Source organism: Pantherophis guttatus, chromosome 1 (genome assembly GCF_059756535.1).
Source record: "Pantherophis guttatus breed Tessera chromosome 1, ASM5975653v1, whole genome shotgun sequence".
NCBI lineage: Eukaryota > Metazoa > Chordata > Lepidosauria > Squamata > Colubridae > Pantherophis > Pantherophis guttatus.
In genome coordinates this window covers 154,082,328-154,108,160 of record NC_142063.1, presented here as the reverse complement: position 1 = coordinate 154,108,160, position 25,833 = coordinate 154,082,328, and the positions used below count along the sequence as shown (strand labels likewise).

At 36.7% G+C, this 25,833-nt stretch overlaps 1 protein-coding gene across 4 annotated transcripts in view; it reads right to left on the bottom strand.

The window, feature by feature from the left end:
* Nucleotides 1-25,833, bottom strand: part of MAP3K20 (mitogen-activated protein kinase kinase kinase 20) — a 108,302-nt gene that overhangs the window by 36,545 nt on the left and 45,924 nt on the right. For all 4 annotated transcript variants that reach the window (XM_034427530.2, XM_034427548.3, XM_034427539.3 and 1 more), the window contains exons 8-11: nt 25,431-25,517; nt 20,545-20,619; nt 12,486-12,592; nt 6,735-6,870 (exon numbers count right to left, since the gene is read on the bottom strand). In XM_034427530.2, the coding sequence (XP_034283421.1) occupies nt 6,735-6,870; nt 12,486-12,592; nt 20,545-20,619; nt 25,431-25,517 (405 nt within the window). The remainder of the gene's footprint in view (nt 1-6,734; nt 6,871-12,485; nt 12,593-20,544; nt 20,620-25,430; nt 25,518-25,833) is intronic.

Here is a 25,833-nt window from a genome sequence, read left to right as displayed (position 1 = left end):
TAATACAAAAATAATTTCCCATTATTCCTTGTAGGATAATATTTCATGCCACAAGTAATGATGGACACAAGTACCTCCATCTCCTGGACAGTGGCTGCCAAGAATACATGGAAGTGGCTTATTGCCACACAGAGATTTAAAAAAAATAAAGCAGTCTGTATGTTACAGCTGTATGACATAAATACGTCCCCACACGCAGGCTACACTACTTGAAAAGATTCCAGAAGACAAGATAAATACTTATTCTGAGAGAATCCTAAGGAACTCTCAAAAGCTTCATACTCTCGAAGGGGATGGCATTCAATTAATCCCTTTTGCTGATGGGCCCCTTTCTGTCAGGGAATGCTTTTATATTCCTACTCTCTGCTACCTTCTTATGCTTGCTTGTTCAAGAGTTTTGGGGATCTGCCTGGAGACACGGAGAGTGGGAGACTTTCTATCTATGCAAACAGAAGTCTACAGTATATGCATTCTACTATATGGCTATGCATAAAAGAAAATAGGCAAGTTGCGATCTAACCAAGCAGAGGCATTTGTGGGGGTAAAAAAATGTATTATGTCATATTTTATTCCTTTCCACTTCATTGGCAATTGCTGGACATTTCTTTTGTCTATACAAACTATTAGCTACTGCCTGAATGAGACTTTTTGGCTGTCCCCTTGACAACCTACTTCCTGGAAAAAAAAAAGTGAAAGACTCTGCATTAATGCACGGATACTGCACCCACCAGCTGTGTTTTTGCAACAACTAATAGGGCAGATATTACATGGCCATTCTGATAGAGCTTTCTGGCTTTTTAAGGTTCCTGATAATGTATTTGATGTGAAGCTTAAAATTGCAGCCATTCCCAGTGATTGGGCTAAGCTGTTTCTTTCTTCATATAATTTATTTCTTCTCAGCCTAATCATACAAAGAAATGCATGTTCAAGCTCAGGCCAGAACAATGCTTAAATATACTTTGTAGTTTTGAAGGCTAGCATGACAGAGCTATAAGAAGTTGGAGTAGAATCACAGGATCCAAACCTCAAAACACCATCCACCAGTCTGGTGTTAATCAATCTGGCTCAGTATTATGTAACCTATTAATTTGTTGCAAAACAAAAACAAAAACAGTTGGTGAAGTGGAGAATCAATGCAAGTGTGCTCCAATCCATGTGGGATAAGGAAAAGGTTAAGTGAGCTATACAAACAGGACATACCTCTGAATGAATAAAAGGTCTCTACTAGAAGAATACTTTAAATGTTTGGCTTTGCCATCTGCCACACAGACCTCCTTTTAGATAAATAAAATAATACTCTACTTCAGCTTTAGCTCAATGCCTGATTCCTTTACAGCAGGGGTGGGGAACTATGGCCCTTTGATGACTTGTGGACTTCAACTCCTGAGCCAGCATGGCTGGATCAGGAATTCTGGAAGTTGAAGTCCACAAATCATAAAGGGGCCATAGTTCCCCACCTCTGCTTTATAGACACATCCATGTAGTCTACTAAGGAAATATAAAAATGCTTGCCACTTCCTTCTCTCAGGATATTTTTTCAACATCTCCGTCTAGCCAATAAAAGTATATAAACTATTTCAAAATGTGGAAGTTCTTTAGAATAGTCCAAAATGAGACAAAGTTTATATGTTGGGTCTTTTGTCTAGAGCAGGGTCCCCAACCCCCGGTCCATGGACTGACACCGGGCCACAGCATGCCAGAAACCGGGCCACGCAAACAAGTGAAGCCCCATCCAAGGGATGCAGGCAACACTTGAAACCACGGCCCCTCCAGTCCGCGGAAAAACCTCTCTCTACGCAAATGGTCCCTGGTGCCCAAAAGGTTGGGGGCCACTGATCTAGAGACTCCGAAAGCAGCCAAGATCACCTGGAAAACCTACTATAGATGTTGCGCTTCTGATTCTCCTGCAACCACATATTGAAAGTTTGACACAGGCTTTGCTGTGGTTCCCAAAAGAGTTGGGATCAAGAAGCAAAGCTCAGTGGAGGGCAAACTATGGTTTGTTCACGTCATACAGAAAATGGGCGGCTTAGTATATTATGGAGCTTTAAGACACCTGGAAAGCTAAACACACTAAACTCAGAATAATCCTACTGCACTGATTTTAGTATAAATGTTCTTGAATGAAGATTAGAATCCTAATCCTAGTTGATTTTTACAAAGAGCAGCAGAAAATTGCCTCATGCTGCGGCAGATGTGGTTTGAGCCCTGCAACTGGCCATTTGTTTAAAACACCTTCCTATTCCATTCAAGTTTATTATCACTTGTCTCTACAGCTCCAAATTGCATATTGTGGAAAAAAAGAAAGATCTGTGTGTATTTGCTTGCATCAGTGCATTAAAAAAAAACCCCAAATAAATAGTAAGGCTGCTTCATACTGATGGCTTGCTACACTGAACACTCTTGAGTTACATTACAAGTAGCCAGTATTTGGATGCGTAAATCAGGACTAAGAGGGATGAGTTTCCATAATATATCCACAAAACTGCTCAATTTGTCCTCCTTTCAATTCCATGTCAATGTCACCACGATGTTTGACAATGACAGAGCAGGTGCTGAGCAGCTGCTGCTTAGTCCCTAAACTTGAAAACTCTCTGCTTAGCATGTGTCTCCATCTGCTTCCAATTCCTGACATAAGTTCTATACGCTAATTCTTGCATATTAATTAAGCTTTTCTTTTAAAAAAATAAATAAATAAAAACGAGAATTTCTTCCCCAAACTGACAATGAGCTGAGCTTCCCGGCTTAAAAAGATTGAATCACTTTTGCAGTAAAGGATGTCCCTGTAGAAGGACTGTAAATAGTTCCTGTTCTTACTGGAACAGTGAAAAAACAAGCTCACAGAACTTGCCTTTTTACCTGTATGCTATTTTACCATCTCATGTAACACCTGAACGGTTAGAAACAGCAGCCTTGACATGAATAAAGAATGTTTACTTTAAAAAAAGAAGAAAAAGGCAAGCACCTTAATCTTGCCTTTAAGCTACTCCCTACTTTTGTCCTAATTTCTTGGAGTGACAGGGCCGAGTGTAGTTACTCAGCATTAAAGGAACTGTACTTCAGTATTTATTCACCTATGCCCCATCTGAAGTGAATTTTCAAAAGCAGTAATCCCAGATTAAATTTTTTTGCCTTGGAGGCCAAAAAAATAAAATAAAAATCGGTACAACGGGATTACATTTCGATTATGTAAACCCTGAGCTGCCTCAAGATTATTGAGGGCAGAGAAGAGAACTTCCTTGCCCTGCCTGTTGCAAGTTGTTATTTGTATATCAGGGCAATCCTTCACTCTGCTGAGCTTGAAGCTTGTCTTGAGATGAAAATAGCAGCTTCTGAAAGGGCATCTCTTGTCAGGAGCTAGCAAGAGGGAAGAAAGAGTCGAGCAGCTATCTACATAACAAAATGGGCACATCAACTAGACTGAAGCAGCTAACCTCTTGTCTGTTTTGACCTTGATTGTAGCATAACTCTCTGCTATAAAGCTGGAGCATGCTTCAAAATAACTCTGCAATATCGCAACCCATACTATCCACTGCGTCTTTGGGTTAATTTCTCTAGCAATGGGGTTTAGTTTAGATAAAATTCCTGCGGGAGAAATCGTTTCAAACCAATGACATGAAGCAAGCCCAAACAATAGGGCCGTATTGTCATTTTTATTTTTATAAACACCCTACTCTTGTTTTTCACCTGAAAAACAGAGTTTGGATTTTTTTGTTATCCCTCTTAGACCACAGATGGTTTTGCTCTGGCTTATACAAATCTGTAGCTTTTAATCTTTATCCATGTCGAGCTCTGTTTCTTGATCAAGGGAGAGCAAGATCTCATTGACAGGATGCTAAAGTGGGTGCTAATCTAAGGTGCAACTAATCCTACAGCTGGCCTTTTATTAGTCATGCCACTTTACATGTGAGAAATGTATTTTTAAAAGCTGCAAATATGAGCTTCCAGTCATGTGACCCTTTGCCTGCAATCTAGGAAGATGCGGCCTTCATGGGATCTATTGCCTCAGTGGGTAACTATGGGGCCAATGTCTCATTTTTGCTCCTTCAAACCTCCTGAAGAGGCCAAAGGCTTGAGATGGTTTACAAATGCTAATGACTCCCACAGGTCAACTTTTTTTTTTTTTTTTATAGCAACAGAAGCATTTTAAAGACGGGCCAGCAATATAATATCCTTTTCAAATGTCCTTTATGGAACCAAATCATGAGCCTTTATTCACTGGGATTTGAATTCTCCAGAAAAAGAAGAAAAATATGCATATCAGTTCAGCTCTTTCTTCCTCTTTTATCCAGATATGTATTTGCTCCTGCTTCCATTCTCTCAAATACAGGCCACTGCTTGACAAGACTCACAAAACATCTGCAATTTGTTTTTATATGTAGATGAATTCTGAAGTTAATTTCTTAAGAAGCGAAGGAAAAGGGGAGGGAAAGGTGGTTTGGAAGCGGCAAGGCTTTTCATTATTCAAAAATCTGACAGAAGCCTTTTCAGCTATAGGTCCCGGGGCTTAAAAGTACTTCACTTTCAATATCATTTTAGCCTTCCCTTTTCAAAAAACAGCATTTGCTTGCCATAGAAGGGCTGTATTAATATCCTATAGAAAAGAAGTTTACGCTCAGCACAATAGACTTGAGCACAACACTTTCCTTCAGTAAAGCCAGCCAGTAAAAAGTCGCAGCAAAAAGCAATAGTGCAGGATAAAAATCCCTTAGCCTCACTCAGGGAAAAGATCAGCTCATTACGGCTATGTTTCATGCTGTGAACCACATAGGTGATGGCCTATATCTTAGCTACTCAATCTTTGCAGACATTAAAGGAAGCCTATGGGCTACCTAGAGAGAACAGAGAACATCTTGCTTCTGGGAAACACTCATGCTTCATCATTATAGGCTACTCCATGTTCACAGCTGGAATACACATGCAGTGTCATTCATACGGATGCCATTAAGCTGTGCCTCAGAAAGAAGGTGCAGGGAGAGTGAACAGGCCAAAATCCCAACTTAGATTAAATGGTAAGTACAATGCACTCTGCAGAAAGAAGCACAGAAGGACAACACTCTGCAACATCTGCAGGTTTGATAAACATTGCAAATGAATGCTGGATCAAGAGGCAGTAGTGGATGAAGACTATTAGCTCATCAGTTTGGGCAGAAGTAAAATGCAACATACAGTAATTAAATAATGCAAATAGAAGCTTGGCTGTCTGCTTCCAACAGATGTCATAAGATGTTAAGGTAATCGTGTTCTGCTTGAAAGCTACTTCTATATATACCGGTTTTTATGCAGCCATTACTTGGGCATATAGATACCATTTCACTGCATATGAAATTAAGCGATGATGACTCCTTTAGGAAGCAAGATTCAGATTTAGATATAAAATGTTACTTATGTTTTGCCCTTTATACAGCAAAACAGTCATTTAGACATGAATGCAAATATTCCCAGTGCAATTTCTATGCCTCTCCCACCTGATTCCGTCTAAAATCACTACTTTTATGGATTGCATTATATTAATGGGAAGAAAAATCTGAACCTCCTTCCTGTGCTGCACTAATTATACAGCCATGCTCTATTCTCAATATATCTTACAGCAACAAGATTTGTCATTTCCGTAACAGAATCCAATGCCTGAAACATATCCATTTGCTTCTGAAAATGTGCAATCCATGAAGCAGCCTGAAGGCACAAAGCAAAGCAGATCACAGTCTGTTCAGTTCCTTACGTGGAGATCCCAGATTCTCCCCCAATCAGATGCTCTGTACTTCTTGAAGGAAAAGTGGGACATGAGTGTAATAACTACCGGTATTTTTTTTTTAAAAAAAAACCATCCCAACTGACCCAAGTTCTTAATATTATGACAGTTTCACAATACAGTGATTCAGAATTAAGCTACAGGGTTGAGAGATCTGATATGCCTCCATAACAGAGGCATCAATGTAGATGAAACTGACTATTTCTTTCCATGGGATTGCAGGGGATTTCTGCTTTTTAACTTTGGCAAGAGCTCCAATTATACTTTGATTTTTTTGGGACATTAAATTGGATCAAAGACCTAGTACATCTTTGATTAAGCCCTTTGAATTTTGTAGATTTCATCTATGATTCATTTAAGTCTTTTTTTTTTCAGTTGGTTAGCCAAGAGATAAACAATTATGCTAAAATTCTATCAATATGTGTAGCAATCCAGATTCAAAAGGGAAAATATTTTGGGAGTTATGTGGGCATTCATGTTGCCATTTCCTGTATTTCTTTGTGAATAGTTCCACATAATTTTAAATATGGATCTCTGTGTAGCTCTAAAAATATATATGGCTAGTTGTAAGACAAGACCCAGAGAATAATGGCATTTACTATAGATTGCAATCCAACATTGGCTTATCTGAGAATAAACTCCAGATTATTGCGTTGAAATTTACCATATGCTAAATTAATTTAGATGGATGATACCTTACCTTCAATGCAAATTTAAGAATAATTTACTCGGACTATAATAAAGCATTATAATAAGGTTGCTTTATTTCTCAAAGTCTTCACCTATACTTCCCAACAGTTTTAAATGAAATCAGTTTCAAAAGACATGTCTAACAAAACATGGCCACTTAACAGTTCAAAGCAGGAAAATGTGACCCTTCTACCATATGAGTGCAAGTGTAGCTCAAGACATTTCTTAGATTCAAGTTTTTGTTGGATTTTCTGATTCCATTTTTAAACAAAAGCAATATAACAGTACTTACCGGTGTGTTGGATTGTTCAGTTAACTTCTGCTCCCACATTCTCAAGCGTTTTTCCCTTTCCTTTAGTTCCTGTTCCTTAAAGCTCAGATCACGTTCCAATCTCTTCAGCCTTTCTAAGGTGGCTTCGATTTCACATCTAAATAGAGAGAAATTTGTTAAATTGTACCTTCCCTTGGCAGGAACAAATTGTTCACAAATATTGTTCCATACAAATGTTAATGAAATGTGAAAGAATGAAAAGTATAGTACTGTTTCAAGTAGGACATTTAATTAGCAGAGTAGAGATTTGTTTGAACCCTAAACAAAAAGAAGAGGTCCTCTTTTTGAAGCCTGATACAAGTTGAGGCTTGCCAGGCTCCATGTGTTGCTACTTCAATCATCCAGCTCGGACACCTTCTCAGGTCCCCCTTTTCCACTCACTATCTCCCAGCCTCGACCCATCAAAGAAAGGGAAAGGGTCAAACATAAGTGTTTCTGAAAGTAAACCAAGAGGATCCCTTCTTCAAACACAGAGGAGCTTCATTCTGAACAGTTAAATCCTTGAATTTGTCATTTGTTCTCTTCATATTTTAGTATGAAACAATGAGACTGAGTCAACATGTAAGTACAATTAAGTGTGCCATTTGACAACAATATCTGGAAATGCCCCAATATGATTAGAAATCTTCATCCAGTCCAATGAAGACCAAGTCCGTAGCAAGACTTTTTGTTGGAAAAGGGGGGGGGGGTAATTCTACTTTAAAATTGAAGCAAAGAAATATGATTAAAGATACTTTTCTATAGGCTTGGACCAAGGCTGTTTTTTATTATGCAATTTATTTACAAGTATTTTTGAAACAGTTCAGCGGTTCGAATCCCTAGTGCTGCGTAACAGGGTGAGCTCCCGTTACTTTTCCCAGCTTCTGCCAAATCTAGCAGTTACAAAGCATGTAAAAAATGCAAGTAGAAAAATAAGGACCACTTTTGGTGGGAAGGTAACAGCGTTCCGTGTGCCTTTGGCATTTAGTCATGCCGGCCACATGAGACGTCTTCAAACAGCACTGGCTCTTCGGCTTTGAAACGGAGATGAGCACCGCCCCCTAGAGTTGGGAACGACATATGTGTGAGGGGAACCTTTACCTTTTTTATGAATCATGTAGGCATGCCCTTTAAAAATAATTAATGAGGCATCTCCGGATGTGAAGATGAGCTGAAAGTGAATTTTAGTCTTTTCCACTGCTTTGAGTCTTTCCACTTTCCAATGAGTCTCACTAACACAATATTTTTTTGCTTCTATATAAAATCAGTAGCATATCTGAGGAAAATGTTTCATTCCTAGCTTTTTTCCTATTGGGCTACTTTTCTTTTTTTCATAAGGAAAAGGACTCCTCCACTCTTGAAGTCTGAAGCGTGATGATCCATTTTCCGAGCTTGGAAATGTATCCATCTCAGCCCCACTGTATTTTGCTGCAAGAGTGGCAAAGCTTTTACAGGCCTATGATGTATAAACTGACTTAAATTACTTTAGGTAGCAGTTCATGGAACATAGAATAATAGAGTTGGCAGGGACCTTGGAAGTCTGCTAGTCCAGCTTGGTTTAATAAATCATAGATCTATTAATGGTATTAATCTATTAATAGCTTTATTAAACTTAGTCACTTAGTAAGATAGCATACTTAGATTATACAGGTTTTCATTGGTATAGTGGCTTAAACCTAGTTTAATAGATCAGCTGTTACCATTTGCGTTTTAAAGAAACAGAATTCCTACTGCATTTGAAATAATAGTAATTAACATTTTAATTGCCCATAACATGTCAACATCCCAGAAAAGTGTATGCATGATGATCGAGGTAACTTTTAAATTGAACTGAGGAAGGAGTTTTACAGCATAGTTGTATATTCAGAAGTCAGCTCCAAACATACTGACTCATCAGTATAAGTAAACCTTATTGATCATGGTGTTATTTTTTAAGGTTGCTCAGAGCTGTTTTTGATTGGGTGACCATAAAAACTAACTAAATGAATAAATGGAGACTTGCACTGTAAAATTGTTTTATTGAGAGGAATAAACTTTAAGGTACAAAAGAAAATTCTATTTGAGGAATCATTGATTTCCTCTAAAATATGAAGGATGGAGTGTAAGCTTCATATTATATTGTTTCTATCATTCAGATTTACTGTTCAGTAGCTAAGCCCTTTTGCTAGGTTTTCCTTAAATTAACCAAAACAGTTTCCATTCCTGATTTGAAGCATGGTTTTCCTCTCACTTTAAACTCTTCAGAGTTCAAGGCACCAGGATTTTTTTTTTCCTGTGCTTGCTATTGTCTGGTTAAAAAAGATCCTTAGAACTGTGATCCAAGGGTCCCTGTGAATCTTACTACCAATTCTTTTGCCTAAATTACATGCCTGACCCCAAAATGACCCTAACTGTCAACTGGTGTGGCGTAAGGCAAATAATTGTCAGGGATGCTTGAAGTACAACAGGGCCCTAGGAATAAGACCCAAGACTCAGTTTTGCCTAATAATATAATCTATTTAATAATTGGTGGTGCAGCCTTGATCTAAATCCAATTTTGCAGGCTTAACCAGACACAATGAGAAACATAAAACTGATGTTTTTCATTTCTTTGTCATTTTTTGGGACAATGTATGTGAAACGTCTGAAGCCACAATGCCAGTGAAACCCTGTATAATCTAAGGATGCTATTTTACTGTTTGTTTGAATCAGACATCACGCTAAACCATATTTGTTTTGATTCAAACCTGAAGGACACCTGATGCATTGGCACAGAGAGAATCGTAAATAAAAAAATACTTGTACTGCTTCATTTGCACTGCTTATTTGTTTATTTTAAAATGTATCAAACTGTTATCCAACTTTTAATGTCTTTGTCCTTAATAAATTTTCTAAATGTCAAAATTATATTGTATATGTATTACAATATAAAGCATTTTGTAGCGAAAGGTTAGATTCTCTAAAAGCATTCTTTAAAAATATATAATAAAAGTGTAATTGAACAGAATGCTTCTATACATTGCTCAATTAATATATCTCATTCTGCAAATTTATTAATTTACATTGAGCATTGGTGATTATGTATGTTCTATCTATTTTAGTATTCCTACAAATTAACATTGCCTGCTGTCTTAGTGTTACATGAAATAAAAACTGAAATAAAATGTAATAATAGCTTCATTAATAATTTCAGGGAAATTGTTTTAAATTGAATTAGCATATTCAAAATAGACAGTAACTAACTGTGTCCTTCTGCAAACAGAAGGAGCCAGCTGGTTTAAACCAAGGGCAATCCTGCCAACTTTAAGACCTGCAGACTTCAATTCCCAGAATTCCCCAGCCAGACATGCTGAGATGAATGGAGGGAATTTCACCAATTATCCCTGTGCTACATTTTATAATGTTCTGGACGCTTCCTATAATTACTGGAGCCATCTTGGTAACATTTTCAACCAAAAAATAAACCAGGAGAAAATCCTAGTTTCCTAAATATATTAAATATATTATATCTGTGGTCAATACTGTTTTTAACAATGTCCATTAAAGCAACTTGGGCCTTGGTTTTTAATGTGTTACTTCCAAGATTACGAAGCTCATTACAACGTACCAGTTTTTGGTAGCCGAACTATATTATGAAACAGGACAGGCTGTCCAAACATAACTAATAGAACATGGCACAATTCCTGTTCTGCCCAAGTTTTATTTTATGTCTCCTCCTCTTTATTATTTTCATTTAAGTTTCTAAATAGAATAAGATTTAAATCTCTAGAACAGATATGCACAAGTTGAGATCCTGGAGTACATATGTCCTCCAGAAATACTTGGGTGTGACTCCTAGAGATCTCAAAAATTGTTACCAAGACTGTACTTTTAAAAATATAGTTATATACTTGCATTGATCTATGCAACAGCTTTATATTGTATTGCTCCCTCACAAATCTAAACAATCATCCTTTTTTAAAAACAAAAGGCAGGCCCTAGCTAGCTATTTCAAGTTCGTAATAACATTAGGAACCATTTCCCAGTTTAGCAACCTGTAAAAAAGCCATACAGGTTGCCTGGCTTCAATTGGAAAACCTAAACATATCTAGAAATTCTGTAGTCCTAAATACACTTTGTAGAAAATAAGTGGGATTGCTCTTGAGTACGTACACGTGTTTAATATTCTATGGGAAGGATTCATCACGAAGAATTATAGGAAGCTTGAAGCTTTATCTCCAGTGCAGTTTGCAGTTTGCACCAGTAGATGGCACAATACATCCTGGTCTTCAGAGGGCTGTGCTAGTGTGGATTATTGCCACACTGCTGAGTCAGTGCAAGAAGAATGTCAGTTCTAAAACAAGCTATTTATACTTGCATCATGTGACTTGGCTCAAACCTCCCATCTGTGCTCACATTTTCCATCCCTGCAGTAAAATTCTCTTGCTTATCAGTTCACCACTATTTCCCCCCTTAAAGTTTAGGATGTTTTGTATTGGCAAATCCTTATTCATTCTGGGATTTTAAATATTATTTGCATGCTGAGATCTCTCTAATCTTTCTTGCATGGGCTATCTTTGCCAGTCTCCAAATGAGGCAGGCATATAACCATCAAGTAGACTACTAAATTGTGTTCTGCATTACCTGGAGAATGGCCAAGGTTTCTTAATTTAGACTACAGCAAAATTGGTTTGTATTATCCCCTTCTTGTACAGATCCTTTTTCATCTGCCTTCACAGCACTCTAAGCAGAGCTGTTTTAAATGTATCAATATATTTTATTCCTATATTTATGCACACATCTGATTGGAGTGGTTTAAAGATTGGACATAAAACTATTTCTATGGAATAAGCCCAGCTGAATATCACAGGATTTATGTCTGAAAAAAGCATGCTCAAATTTATCCAGTAAAGAAAGACTTTTAGTACAGAAGTACCACAAATGAAGGATGTTAATAGTGGATGGAAAGTCTCATATACTTAGAGAACACTCACCTAGATCAATGGAAACAACAAAGACTAATTTAAGTACAAATGATTAAAATTGGATCCCACCCAATCTCTTTCAATTTAGTAACCACTTGCATACATAATCTTATAGCTGTGTAACCTGGGAAAGAACAAGAGATACCAAAAACAGGTAGCCAGGATACATACTGCTTCATAAATCCAGCCTAGACAATTCTCTGGAGAATTTTTCAAGGATCAGTGAAAAACAAAAGAGAGTTTTGCAATAACGTATCTATGAAAATGACTAAATAATGACTGAAATTTTTTAAGATGGCAAATACTACATTTGCTTCCTTCATGCTGATTATCCTGCTTTTCTGGCTCTGGATGACTAATAAATTATGGACAAGAACATTTTCTTCCCAAATTTTGCAACTTAGTTCTGGTCCCTTGATTCATAGCTGTTTGCTATTCCTTACTATCATTCTTAACGCTTACAAATTTAATTGTGGGGGGGGGGCTGAATTGGCTATTTTGCTGTACATCTGATTTAAACCAACTAATTGCTTCTAAATATACCAAACACAATTTGCAAACTTGTTTCTGATCATCATTATGCAGAAAAAGTACCAACATGGAATAACTCATGGGAAACACAATTTTTCCCACCTGACAGTAAAACAATGATGGCTGTGGGTGGGGGTTGCACAATTTTGAAAATTCAAACACTGGATGTCTAATTTTGGCTGTGTATTTTTCTGGGAAAATACTTCATTCCTCCCCACAGGTAATGTGATAATTATTGGTGGGAACTATGAGGACTCACCGCCATTCTGCCTTGTTATGCAGGAATGAATTGCATTGGTCTGGAAGGTTGCTATCATTTGACATGGAGTCCAAAATCGAAATGATCTGCTTGAAAGAGGGTCTCTTCTGAAGACACACAAAGAAATACATACATCATTATGCACATTATTACACACGTACATTCTGTAAACCTACATTTTAATATTATACTATTTGCAGAATTAATAACATTTTCCAATGAAAGCAGCAAGTCTAAAACTGCAATGGAACTCATACTGGGATGCTGACTAGATAATTATTAGGTAAACAACACAGAGCTGTAAATTATTATAGCTATAAATGCAGAACTTGCTGCTTTTAAATTTCAATAGAAAAATATCTTAAAATTGTAATATAACAAGACGCTGACCTGAATGGACCTTCCAGATTACTCAAGTAAAATAATACAATAAAAGAGTTACAGTATCCTTAATCCACTTTGTAATTTTTATCAACTGGATAGAATCAAAAATCTATCTTTGTTTCCTGTTCTCAGTGATGGCTCTGGAAAGGTTGTAATCTTTCAGGCAGATGTGCGGTAGAAATATACTGCATATCTACTTGAACTTACTGATCTTAGTATGGTTGTACCACACATGTAGGAAACAGATCTGTAGACAATACTCTGTTTTCCTAGCCAGGGATGCAACGCAAATATAAGTACAAGTATATCTTGGTTCAAGATGTCTGGGATTGTTCTTGTTGTTCAGTCACTAAGTGACTGATTCTTCATTCTGATTCTTCATAAACCCATGGACCACAGCATGCCAGACTCCCCTGTCCTCCATTGTTTCCTCTAGGATCTCCTGCACTTTGCATAGTGTTGCAAAGGTGTTGAACCACCTTTGCATAGGTGTTGAAATTGTACCCTGTTCTCCATTTATGACACCTTTCCCCCTATTTTCCACATCAAGCAGTGTGACCTTTCCTCTGTCCAGGGATTCCATTGTATGGGTGTGGAACATCTTCTTGGACAAAGACTACTTGACTACTGTCCAGGCTGCTGGCCCAGGGTATGTAATCACCATTCCACAAGAGCTATAAATTGGATCTATAGACCAGTGGTGGGTTGCTATTGGTTCACCCTGGATTGGACGAATCAGTGGCGGTGGCGGGAGCTCCACCCACCTACCTGCCCGTTTCTGTGCATGTGCAGAAGTGTCATGCATGCGCGTTCGCAAGCACACAAGCAAACTAAACTGAAACCCACTACTGCTGTAGCCCTCAATGAAAATTATACAACCCTGTCATGGGAAACGCTCCTGAATCAAGGTTGACCAGAGAAGCCCATAATTTAAAGAGGGGGGGGAATTAGTTTTATGAGCTGTATTTCCTATTCCCAGATATTTTTATTAACTTGCCTCTCTGGCATTCACAGATTAGTCCATTCCTAGGTTCGGTATTGGTTTCAATAGAGTAGAGTAGAGTAGAGTAGAGTAGAGTAGAGTAGAGTAGAGTAGAGTAGAGTAGAGTAGAGTAGAGTAGAGTAGAGTAGAGTAGAGTAGAGTAGAGTAGAGCAGAGCAGAGCAGAGTAGGAATAGGAATAGGAATAGGAATAGGAATAGGAATAGGAATAGGAATAGAATAGAATAGAATAGAATAGAATAGAATAGAATAGAATAGAATAGAATAGAATAGAATAGAATAGAACAGAATAGAACAGAACTTTGTCACTTTAAACATACACTAAACAGCATACATTAAAATGAAATTTCGTTGCATTCAGCTCTCAAAGTATAACCATTATACATATACCCACATATATGACATAGAGAAACATCACAGTCTAGTTCAAATGTATAAATATGCATGGCGAAAAAAAAGAATCCTGAGAGTTTACAAAACAGATGGCATAAGGAACAAAGCTGTTACAGAATCTAGTAGTCCTGCTATAGATACTTCGAAACCTCCTTCAAGAGGGGAGGAACAGAAACAGACCGTGAAGTGGGTGTGTGGGGTCTCTAACAATGCTTCAGGTTCTAAGCACATAGCGCTTATAAGCAGTATCCTGAATAACGGGAAGCAAGCTTCCTATAATCTTCTCGGCTGTCCTTATCACTCTCTATTCTGCTCTTTTTCTTGACCCAGGAAATCTATTAAGCCAGGGGTGGGCAACTGTGGCCCTTTTATAACCTGTGGATTTCAACTCCCAGAATTCCTGAGACAGCCAAGCTGGCTCAAGAATTCTGGGAGTTGAAGTCCACAGGTTGTAAAAGGACCACAGTTGCCCACCCCTGTATTAAGCAGAAAAATGCCAGCACAATCTTTCTGAAGCTATGTTTCTCATTCTGGACAACTTTAAAATGGATGGACTTCAACTCCCAGAATTCTCCAGCCACCGTGCTGGACTGGGGAATTCTGGGGTTTGAATTCCACCCATCTTAAAGTTACCAAGATTGAGAAATACTGCTCTGGAGTATGACCAGAAAACCACAGAATGGAGGTGCAGCGCAGAGGATGTCCTCTAGCAGGGCTTTCCAAACTTCCCCTTCATTACCCAAAACTGCTTATCAGAAAGTCCTTTCCACCCAGTCTAGGCAAAATATGTTCCTGTTATGATTGGGTATTGATACCCAAAGAAAGAACACTTTTACCAATTTACCCAGGTTTGAGAAGCACTGCCTTAGTGAATGAAAATGGAAGGTTGAAGGTAATGGTAATTTCTGGGTTGCTAGCAATTCTTGATTTTTTGTTCTGTACCCTTTGATTTTATAACCTCAGTACCTTAACCTTTTTAATACACATTCAATAGTCTTTCGCTGAAATTGAGTTACAAGCAACTCAATTTCTTCCATTATTAGGTCCCTATTGGAATGCATCCTCTTCCATCAATGTTCAGCCACTGAATGTAATGCTTGTTTTACGGTTGTGTTTATTTTCTAGTAGGCTTTTAGTAGTGTAACTCTGATAAAACAAAATTATGCAAGAACTGCGCAAGATGAAAGAGCATTACAGGGCTCAGGTTTCTTTTCACTATCAACTCAAAACACAGATACCTTATCTTGAGAGGGAGTGGAAACCAATTTTTCAGCCATATTAAGGTACCGTATATTACTGGAGGCATCAGAAAAGACTGAAGCCTCTCCCTGAAACCGCAGTACCAATAAACTCCTAAAATCTCCTCGAATCCATGGCTGTTTTAAATTACAGTTTTGTTAAAATCAAGTTCACTTTGATGTTGGAGTCAGCAGGTAAATAAAAGAACCATCCTGCAAAATAAATTAAGAAACTCATTCCCCACAGCAAGAAGAGATTCAGAAGTGAGCACTCTCTATTCAATGCATAGCAGCATCCCAATCTATTGTATTCCCACTTAGTGAAGTGGAAGGCAAGTTAATTCTTCTTTTCTGTTAAAATAAGCAAAATATGCTAGTGTTTTCCTTACAATTGTTCTATATTTTTATTAGAAATCTGCTATTATTATTTTTTTTAAAAGTTTTAAACCTTCATGAATTGCAAAGCTACTGGTGAAGGCATTGTGTGGTAGAAAGAAACTAAAACACAAAGCAATTAATTAAAGCAGCTAATAATGGTAATTCTAATTTTGGGGAACAAGGAGGAGAAAGAATAATGCTTGATCTGACTGCACAGCTACATCTGATTCAGGAAGATGGACAGAGCTTCACAGAATTTATACCCAAAAAGTAAATTATTTATTATTATTTATTTATTTTATTTTATTCAGTTTGTATACCGCCCTTCTCCTAGTGGACTCAGGGCGGTGCACAGCCAAAACTAAAACACATACCAATACAAAATTTAAAATTATTAAAAGAATTACATATTTTGGTGCAAATTTAAAACAATTCGAATTAAAACCCATTGACAAATTAAAAGCTAAAAAACTAAAAAGGGGGGGGGGGGTTTCACACCAGCCCTGCTTGATGGAAAAGAAAAGTTTTCAGGGCACGGCGAAAGACCCGGAGATCCGATATCCTTCGTATCTCCAGGGGCAAATCGTTCCAGAGGGCAGGAGCTGCCACAGAGAAGGCCCTCCCCCTGGCCCTTCCCTATTATAATGGAATTATAATTCCATCTGCATCTTATAATGGAAAAACCACTATTACATACTAGTAGGAATTTCCTACTTTGATGAAAATATTCTTGTAATTTCCATTCGATGAAAAGTTGATGAAATATTCTTGTAATTTCCATTGGGGGTAACTTTTACCAGAAATTACTATTTTGGCAATTTTTCATATATAGTCCCTAATTTTAATGCTTCAATTTTTAACAAAGTGTTTTTGGCCATTCTGGCTTTAGTATGGGTTTAAAATATTACAAAACTTTTGTTGGTGTTTTATAAACTGATAGTTATTGGTATTGCACTTTTTATGATGGCATGTGATTTGATGTGGAAGTTACAAACTGTTCTGATTTTGTTTAACAGGAAGAGTGTCATATTAAAACATAAAATTACCCATTAGTTCTGCAAATCATTTGTCTCCTGAAAATAAAAAAAAATAACTTTCATCAGGCTTCTGAGCTTGTTTTGCCTTAATAAAATTTTGATTCACTCACACAAGTAGAAGTTTATATGCCTGTACAGTTAGTACCGTAATTACTCCTCCATTTTTCTAATACAGAGGCCAGAATAAAAATCTTGGATCAACCTGGAAAAGTGAAACTGTTTTTTCTTAAAAAAAAAAAAAAGTAATCAAAGGAAAAAATATTTATAAAGAAGATTGAAACCTGCAATTAAAATAGAAAGAGAGGAAGATCATTTTCCTAAAGTCTAAGTCTAACCCAATTAAATGATAAAATTTGGAAAGATTTGGCAGTTCCTATTTCATACAGCATCATGACATTTTGAACATGATATAAATGCCCATGTTTTATTTCTGCAATGTGAGATTTTTGGTCTATGCCAAGCACAACCTATTAGTTTATACAGACATTTTTCAAAAGTGTGTGAAATTTCCACTTATAGTTTGATAGTAAAATATAACTTAACATCAACTCCTCTAAAAATCTGGGAGAATCCTGTGTAAATCATAAGAATTATATAACAATGCATAATATGAATTTTCTATACTTTTTCAATAGAATTTTGTAATATGGGAAGTCAGGTCATCCTGAAGTCCAGTGACGAAGCAGAGGAAGATGGGGCTATGCACAGCCCAAGCCAATCTGAATGGACTCAGACAAAGCAGTCATAATTTCCCCGCATTCTCGTCTGAATTTAAAGCTTCTTTTGTTACAGTGCAAAAAGTGGGATAATTGTTGAAAACTGAAAAAGTCTTAGCAAAATGCTTCTCAAAAGTGCATTGCCTCCGCTAGTCTGTTTGACAGACCCCAGACAAGGTTAAGACAAAAGGTGGAAACCAAAACGTGGATACATAATAAAGGGATGAGGCACACTCTCTCTGCATCACGCCTGTAATTATACCATTTCTGCTAAAATTACAGATGCGGCAATTAAAACGTGCATTTTAATTTGGGTGCACAAAAACAATTAGGAACAATGCTGAGGTGTCTCTCCCAGGCAGATCCAAGTGATTTTCACATTATAAAAGAGAGACAATTTCTTTATTTCAAATGTCAAACAACATTATATATGTGTGTGTGTGTGTGTGTGTAACAAAAAGAGACAAGTGTTCTTCTCTGTAAGAACTGCCTATTAAGTGAAGGTATTTCTTTTTCTGATTTTCTGTTCTGTCTTGTCATTTTTGGTCCATCTGTATTGGATTATAACCCAGCAATAAACAGTTTTTTATTATTATTCATATTTCTATGCCGCCCACTCTCCGAGGACTCTGGGCGGCTTACACCAAAGACAGTATACTAAATAGCATATTGCCCCCAACAATCTGGGTCCTCATTTTACCCACCTCGGAAGGATGGAAGGCTGAGTCCACCTTGAGCCGGTAAGATTTGATCCGCTGATCTGCTGAACTAGCAGTCAGCTGAAGTAGCTGCAGTACTGCACCCTAACCACTGCACCACCTCGGCTCAGAACAGTTGCTGTTCTGTTCATTTTATGACAGGTTCATACACACTATTTTACCCAAACCTTTGCAGTAGGACATAAATGTAGCTACCTGGTTTTTGCCAGTCAAGTTGCACAGGAGAAGAAAGATTGGGGAAGACTACCTTAGTGTATAATGCTTTTAGGAATAGTAGAAGCATAATCTAGATGCAGACACACACCCTGAAGAGTGTGTTTCTTCATTCTGCATCATATCTTCCTTCCAATCAGACATGGATGTAGCAGGAGCATAAGAGTTCAGGACAGCCAGCAGCATTTGGCAGGGACCAAATTTTCAAACTTTGGGACAGGTTGAGGATGGGGGTTATACAAATTTAATAAATTGTTATTATTCTTTTATAATAGCTAAAGAACTCTCAAAATTTCCTTCACAAAAATGTCAATGCCCGGCCCAATTTTGGATGTAACTTTTGACACCGCTCAAATTTATACACACTTCTGAACTAAACCATCACAGTAATAGATGCAAGAAATACCAAAATGGAATATATCTCATTGGTGCTAATTAAATTATGGATTATCCTAGCTTCAGACTTGTCAATTGATAAAAATGTGCTTTAATGCTCATAAATACTGAAGGAGTATGGTCATTTTATTTCAACTTAAGCTTAGTGGACTTTATGCAGCACTTAATGTGGGTGGCTCAGCCTCACTGTGCTTTTTAGATTCTGTAAATAACCACCTTTTGAGAATTTAGAGGAATAAAGCATTGAAAGCTGTTCTGCCAGTTTATAGGATGTAAAAGACAATAGTGATCGAATAAAATGAGGGCTTTTTTCAAATGCAAAAAAAAGTGACATCTAAAAATTCAACTCTCAATTTTCCTTGGCCTATCACTGATTTTGCTAAGAGTGCTGGATTCAGTTGTACACATGCTAATCCAGGAGGAAACACAAGCTATTGCCCACTAATTTCTGAGATTGCAAAAAGACCTAATTTGGTATCCTTTCTTTTTATCTGCACTTATATTATTTACGTAGTGATCTCCAAGATCCTTTCTGACCTTTACATTGTATGATTCTATGACGTCACATTCTTCACTTCAAGGACTGAAGAGGATTACTGTGTTCATGATATACGGCAACTCTTGTGCAATATTGTGCACATCAAGAATGAATGTCATAACTGGATTTTTTCAGCCCAAGCTTTTTGCAGTCTGTTGCGCTCCAATTGTGTTGTGCTACAACGCATGATTACAATTCTTGGGCAGAGTTGGAATCCAACCACTTCCTTGTAAGTACTTCATATATGTGGTAGAACAAAAACAGGCAACAGGGGATTGTCAAGAGTAATGAACATTAATTTTCATTAATGTTGGATAGCTGTTATGTTAATTCACTGTATTGTACAAAATATTTAGAAATAGAGCAGTTCTTAAGCCACAGGTGTCAAAGTCACTGCATTACGCTGCCGTCACATGTTTCGTGACGTTTTTCCCATTCGCGAAGCTGGGGTGGGCGTGGCCTAAAAGTGATGCATCCGGCCTGCGGGCTGCCAGTTTGACACCTTTGCCTTAAGCTGATGTGATTAAATAAATAAATACAATCCAAACAATTTTGTAACAATATATAAATTATATTCAAGAAGTTCCATTCATTAGTAAGAAGACAGGATATTAATTGACAAATGATTATTACATTCTGCTTCCTTTCATAAATAATTCTGTATCAGAAAAGCCAACAACCAGCATGTTTAAACCATAGATAAGCTAAGGGTCTCTAAGTCTCCAATGTTCAGCCTATTTCCTGACAGTGCAATTAAAGCAGTAAACAATGATAGCAATAGCAATAGCACTTAGACTTATATACTGCTTCACAGTGCTTTACAGCCCTCTCTAAGCGGTTTACAGAGTCAGCATATTGCCCCCAACAATCTGAGTCATCATTTTATCAATGGAAGGCTGAGTCAACTTTGAGCCAGTCAGGATAGAACTGTTGACAGTGAGCAGTGAATTAGCCTGCAATACTGCATTCTAACCACTGCACCACCAAGGCTCTTGATAAACTTAATGATAAACTTAATATAATGGTATATCAGCCTAAGGAAATACCTTTGGGTCTGCTTCCCAACATTGGAGCATCAATTCTGCAAAGCTTCCAGGACAGCTGCTTGGAATGGTCAGTCTCTGAAATAGACAGAAGAAAGTAGTGAACATAAATCAAGGGTGTCAAACTGGCAGCCCATGGGCCAGATGCATCATGCGCAGGTCATGCCCACTCCACCTCCGCAAATGGGGAAAACATTGTGAAATATCACGTGACGGCAACATGATGTAGCGAGTTTGACACCCGTGACATAAATGAAGAACTTATCATCAATCCATAGACTTTCAAATTTTAGAAGATGTAAAATATGAAGATCTCCGTGTAGATAAATGCTACACATGCTGCATTGTATACTTTGGGTTTTGTGTGAAATGACATATGTACATAGCCAAGTTTAACTGCACCATTGATGCAAGGTATTTTTTCTAGATATGAGAAGAGGTATATAAACCGAATGAATAAATAAACAGCAGCAATTTCGGTCTTTGTAAAACTCAGTTTTCAAATGTTGAAAATATGGATACACTCCAAAAAACTTGATCCTACGGTTATATTACTGGGGAAAACCTTCCTAAATCTATTACCATTGTGGGAAAAATAATACTGTATAACTTTTTTGGAGGGAAAGGTTTTTAGAACTATATCCCTGTAATGTCTACAAATCTTTTAAAATTACATTACATTTCTCTTGCTTTCATACCCAATATAGCTTTCTATATATACCCAATATAGCATGAAGTATGCAAAGCTATTTTCCCAAGGTTTTAAAGGATCTAAATTTCTGAATCACTCCTGAAATACTCTTGTTTACTTTGATTCACATTAAATCCATCTTTCTTTTGCTGGAGCACATTAAATACTTATACATATTTCCTCATTGGTTATTTTCCACACTGCTTTGAAAACGAATGAGATGGTGAGCTTTAGACTATACCAGGGGTGCCAAACTCACAGCCTGTGGGCCAGATGTGTCACGTGCTGGTTCCGCCCCCACCTGGTTTAGCGAAAGGAAATTTTTTTAGTCTCAATATGTCATGTAAAGCCGCCGTGACAATGTGAGTTTGACATCCGTAGATTATACAGTACAAGCCAAAGTGTGTCTCTGTTATTCAAAAAAACAGCCTACAGTTTTTCATGCCTCCACATAAAGATACAGATGCTTTGAGAATACAATGTGCCAGCTCCTTAAAGTAGCAGCATCCTTTTTCCAGTTTTCACAGAAGACTGAAAACAGCAGCCTGCTTTAATGAAGACTAGTAAGATGCCATGCTCACATAAGTTCTAAACAGCTTTTCTGAATCATTTTCAAAGAATGCATAGCCCTATTAGTTATTTAAAATAAGTGTTAAATGATGTTAAGAGGTCTTATGATCTTCTACATCCTACTTAAAATAATCATTCAAATTTAAATATGTGTAGTAATTATCATGTCACGTTAACCATAAAGCATTCTAGCATTTTAATGATGAACTGATGTCATAAAAATCCAGTTTATACTGGCCAACAGAGTATAGACTCTGTGATTAAAGACTGTGATTAAAAAAAAGGCAAGTACTAACTAAAAAAACGGATGGTAAATAACAAAATAACAGAATTCGTTTATTGGAGATAACCCCCCAACTCCCTATCAGAATCCTATCCAGCCTTCTGCAAAAAAGTATTTGTAAGTGGCATATTTTATCATTCATACTTCAAAAATATTCAGAGAAACATTTAATATTTTGAAGATGCTAGACATTCTATTAAAAGTAAACATTTAAATCTAAAACATTTAATTGTACTTATCTATTTACTCGATTTCTATTGGAGTAAGGAGAGACGCAACTTGTTATTTAAAACTAAACCTTAAGAAGAATATATTAGTGTGTTAATTACAGTTTTCTTATAACTAGAATGTCTGCGTGTTTGTTACTATGCTATTGATAATAAAGGAAATGCCATGATAAAAAGAATAATGGTATCACTGTTGCTGATAGAAAAAGATAACTGTTAATATCCTCATCTATAGCAAGACAGGAAAAATTACAGCTAATTCTGTGGATTAACAGAAGGATATAATTATAAAAAGCAGTTATATCTGAGTTTCTCACAACTCTGCTTAGTGGTTAAAATGACACTTTTCAAAGAGGCATATAGACTAAGTTAAATAAAATATATCACTGTATGAGTATACATACTAGGACTTGCAAAACCTTATAGCCGTTGTGTTATTTTAAAAAACAAAACCAAGAAGATAAGAAAATGGAAAACAGGAAAGAAGAAATGTACATAGTAGTCATGTAATCTGATTAGAAATCCGTAAATCATGAATATTATAAATGCAAAGAATAAAGCTATCAGAAGTCAAAACTTTTGGCATAAACAAAGTAGCATTGACACTTGATATTCAAGTAGGTCATTTCCCTAAAAATACACCTGACAATCTAGCCATGGCATTTGTCTCTCACCCTCACAGTTCCAGGACGGAAAATGAGTTACTAAACTCATTACTTACATATAACTTGCTGAAATAGAATGTTATTCATCAGGTAGACCCTCAAGACAGTCATATTCTAATAAAAGTGGCATATCTTAATAATGTGATATTAATTTTATTTGATATTAAATAAAATATCCTTTAACAGAATTTACACCTCTAATAAAGAACCTGAGATTATCAAGGAAACAATAATAAAAGATATGGGCGTGGTATAGATGTAATTCTCTGCTCAGGAATAATTCTTACCCAGTACTATACCGTGTGACTTATATATGAGTAGTACCTGCAGACTTAATGAGTCTGTCACTGATCCCTCATTTAAAAGCTAGTATAATTTAAATGGAAACACACTGAACCAAAACTCTTTGTTCATATCTCTATGAATGTCATCTGGACTCTAAATAAGTCTTTGACAGAATAGAAGTCTCTATAGACAGTCCTACGTATCTTTCAGATTCTTCTGCACTTTTTTGGAATAAGGGTGGACCTTCCATTGCCTTTAAGTGTCTTATATGTTACATCTGCTCTAAGTTTCTAAAGAATAGAATTCTCCCAAGGATTAAATATGAGATTCATTGTTTTTCCTTACAGTGTAAAATTCAGTGCAATAATTATGAGGTGGTGGAGTCAATATGTCATGTCATAAGTCATGTTTTAGGCCCATTAAAATCAGTGGGTCAAGTTAATTATAGTGAATTTAGGTACCCTTGATTTCAATGGGACTAAAGCATGACTAACTTGCTTTAGAATTGAACACATACTTTGCAGAGCGACAATTCACTGGGAGGCTAGCGCCTCAGACATTCAACCACTTTATTAGGGGTTATTTTAATGTCACTAAGAACATATAATGTAGATATTTCAAATTTTTTGCAACAGGAAAAACTGAAATCATTTTTTTTTAAAGCACACACTTTTTGCTATGATACTATTTCTATATTTACTGTATTATTCTATTGAAACTATGAGCGCTTCAATTGTAGCCACTACTATTAATGTTTTTGACTTTTTCAAAGAATTGATGAATATGCTTAATTTGGGTGGGATTGTACCCAGTTTAAGGAAACTAACATGAAGTGGCAGAACTGACCTAGTATTTATACATTTGTTACATACCAAAATCTTGTATCCAACTATAAGATCAGAGTGTTGATCTAGATGGAGAAGTTCTTGCTTAATGCTTGTCTATTGGATGGGATGAGACTATTTTGATGAAATCAAATAAAACTTTCCTCATGCTTAAAAAATGATACTTGCTACATCTTATTATTTCAAGATTAAATTTGTAAGAATCACAGATATAAATTTAGAGTGAGTGACAGAACATCCAAACTAAATTGGTTATTACACATAGATTCACAGATATCACAGGCCTTCTATACTTCAGAAAGAATATTTAAAAGTGAGAATGTCATGTTTTACATTAATTCCTTCCTGGGTTTTTTTAAACATGATAATTAAATCTATTATATGTAAAGACTTTAACAATATTTTAGGGAGCCAGCAATAAAACAAAGAAACCAAGAAGTCATACTACAAAAATTGCCTAAGTTATTTTATAATGGTACCCAACCTTCCAGCCAACTTAAACAGAGGAGGAATCCTAAATGTTGTCTGCATGCAATAAAGCCGCCACGCTACATTTCTTCTTTAAAACGACACTTCCTGTCTTTGATACTAAAGAGACCATGTGTTCAAATATGCACTCCCATGTTCAACTGTCTAAAAGCCTCAATTTGTAGCCAGAAGAAAAGCAACACTGGGGACATGTACAAAGGGTGTTTACGCCACTGAAGTCCTTTTGAAGTGGAAAGACACGGCATGAGGAGGCTTGCAACTATGGCATAGCCTTACCAGTTCCAGTGAGGAGCTCATCTTCAATGGACTGAGGAACGTGGGTGGCAAAACTGTAATTTTCTTCTTTTTAAACTATTTTTATCTTCTTTTATTTTTGAAATCCTCATCTAAGTGGCAGTTTCTTGTATTATAGTGACTCCTGCTGGGAGAGTTAAGTTGAAGTAGCTGAAGGTCTCTTACAGATAGATCAACTCCCGGCCAGTATAAAGATGTCCTAAATGCAGGAGATGGAGTTAAACTGTTCTCCTACCTTGGACGCAATGGCTTCTTTCATCCCTAAGAACAAACCCCCAGGTTTTACAATTGAGACTGAGAAGCTAGTACAGTACTTGTATAATTTTTGATCTACAGCATCACGACGTGAAGCTGCAACAATTAGATGTAAAGGGTCCATTCATGAGGAATAACATCACTTTGACCCTTTGTGTTAGCTCCTACTGCTAATCTTTCCATACGCGTGAACTTACTTTCAATTTGAGGAAGATGAAAAAGTCTTTTGCAAAACCCAACACTGTTTTCTGATCTATGTACCTGAATGTAGAAACGTAGTCTTACCTCGTTTTTTTCCACTACAAGCCAAGCTACTTGTAATCCTTCCAAGCCTTTAAAGGGGACTTCCCTTGTTAGCATCTCCCAGAGAACCTGGAATGGAAAAAGAAAAAGAAAAAGGATTTTTTATTACTGTATTTTGTATTTTAAATGTATTATTAAACCTTGATGCACTGTGATCTGTATCCAATTACTAGGCAATCGAAGCCCAATAGCTAAAACCTGGATATATGTTTGTGCTTAAGAGAGCTATACAAAGTCGACATTAAATATTTCTTATTTTTAATAATGAACCCTTATTTAACAAATACTGAGAGAGAGCCGGGAACTAGATTTTGTGAATATTGTTTGGACCTCCACTGTTCGATGGTTGAGATAGTCAAGAAATAGAGTTCTTGTTTTCAACTAC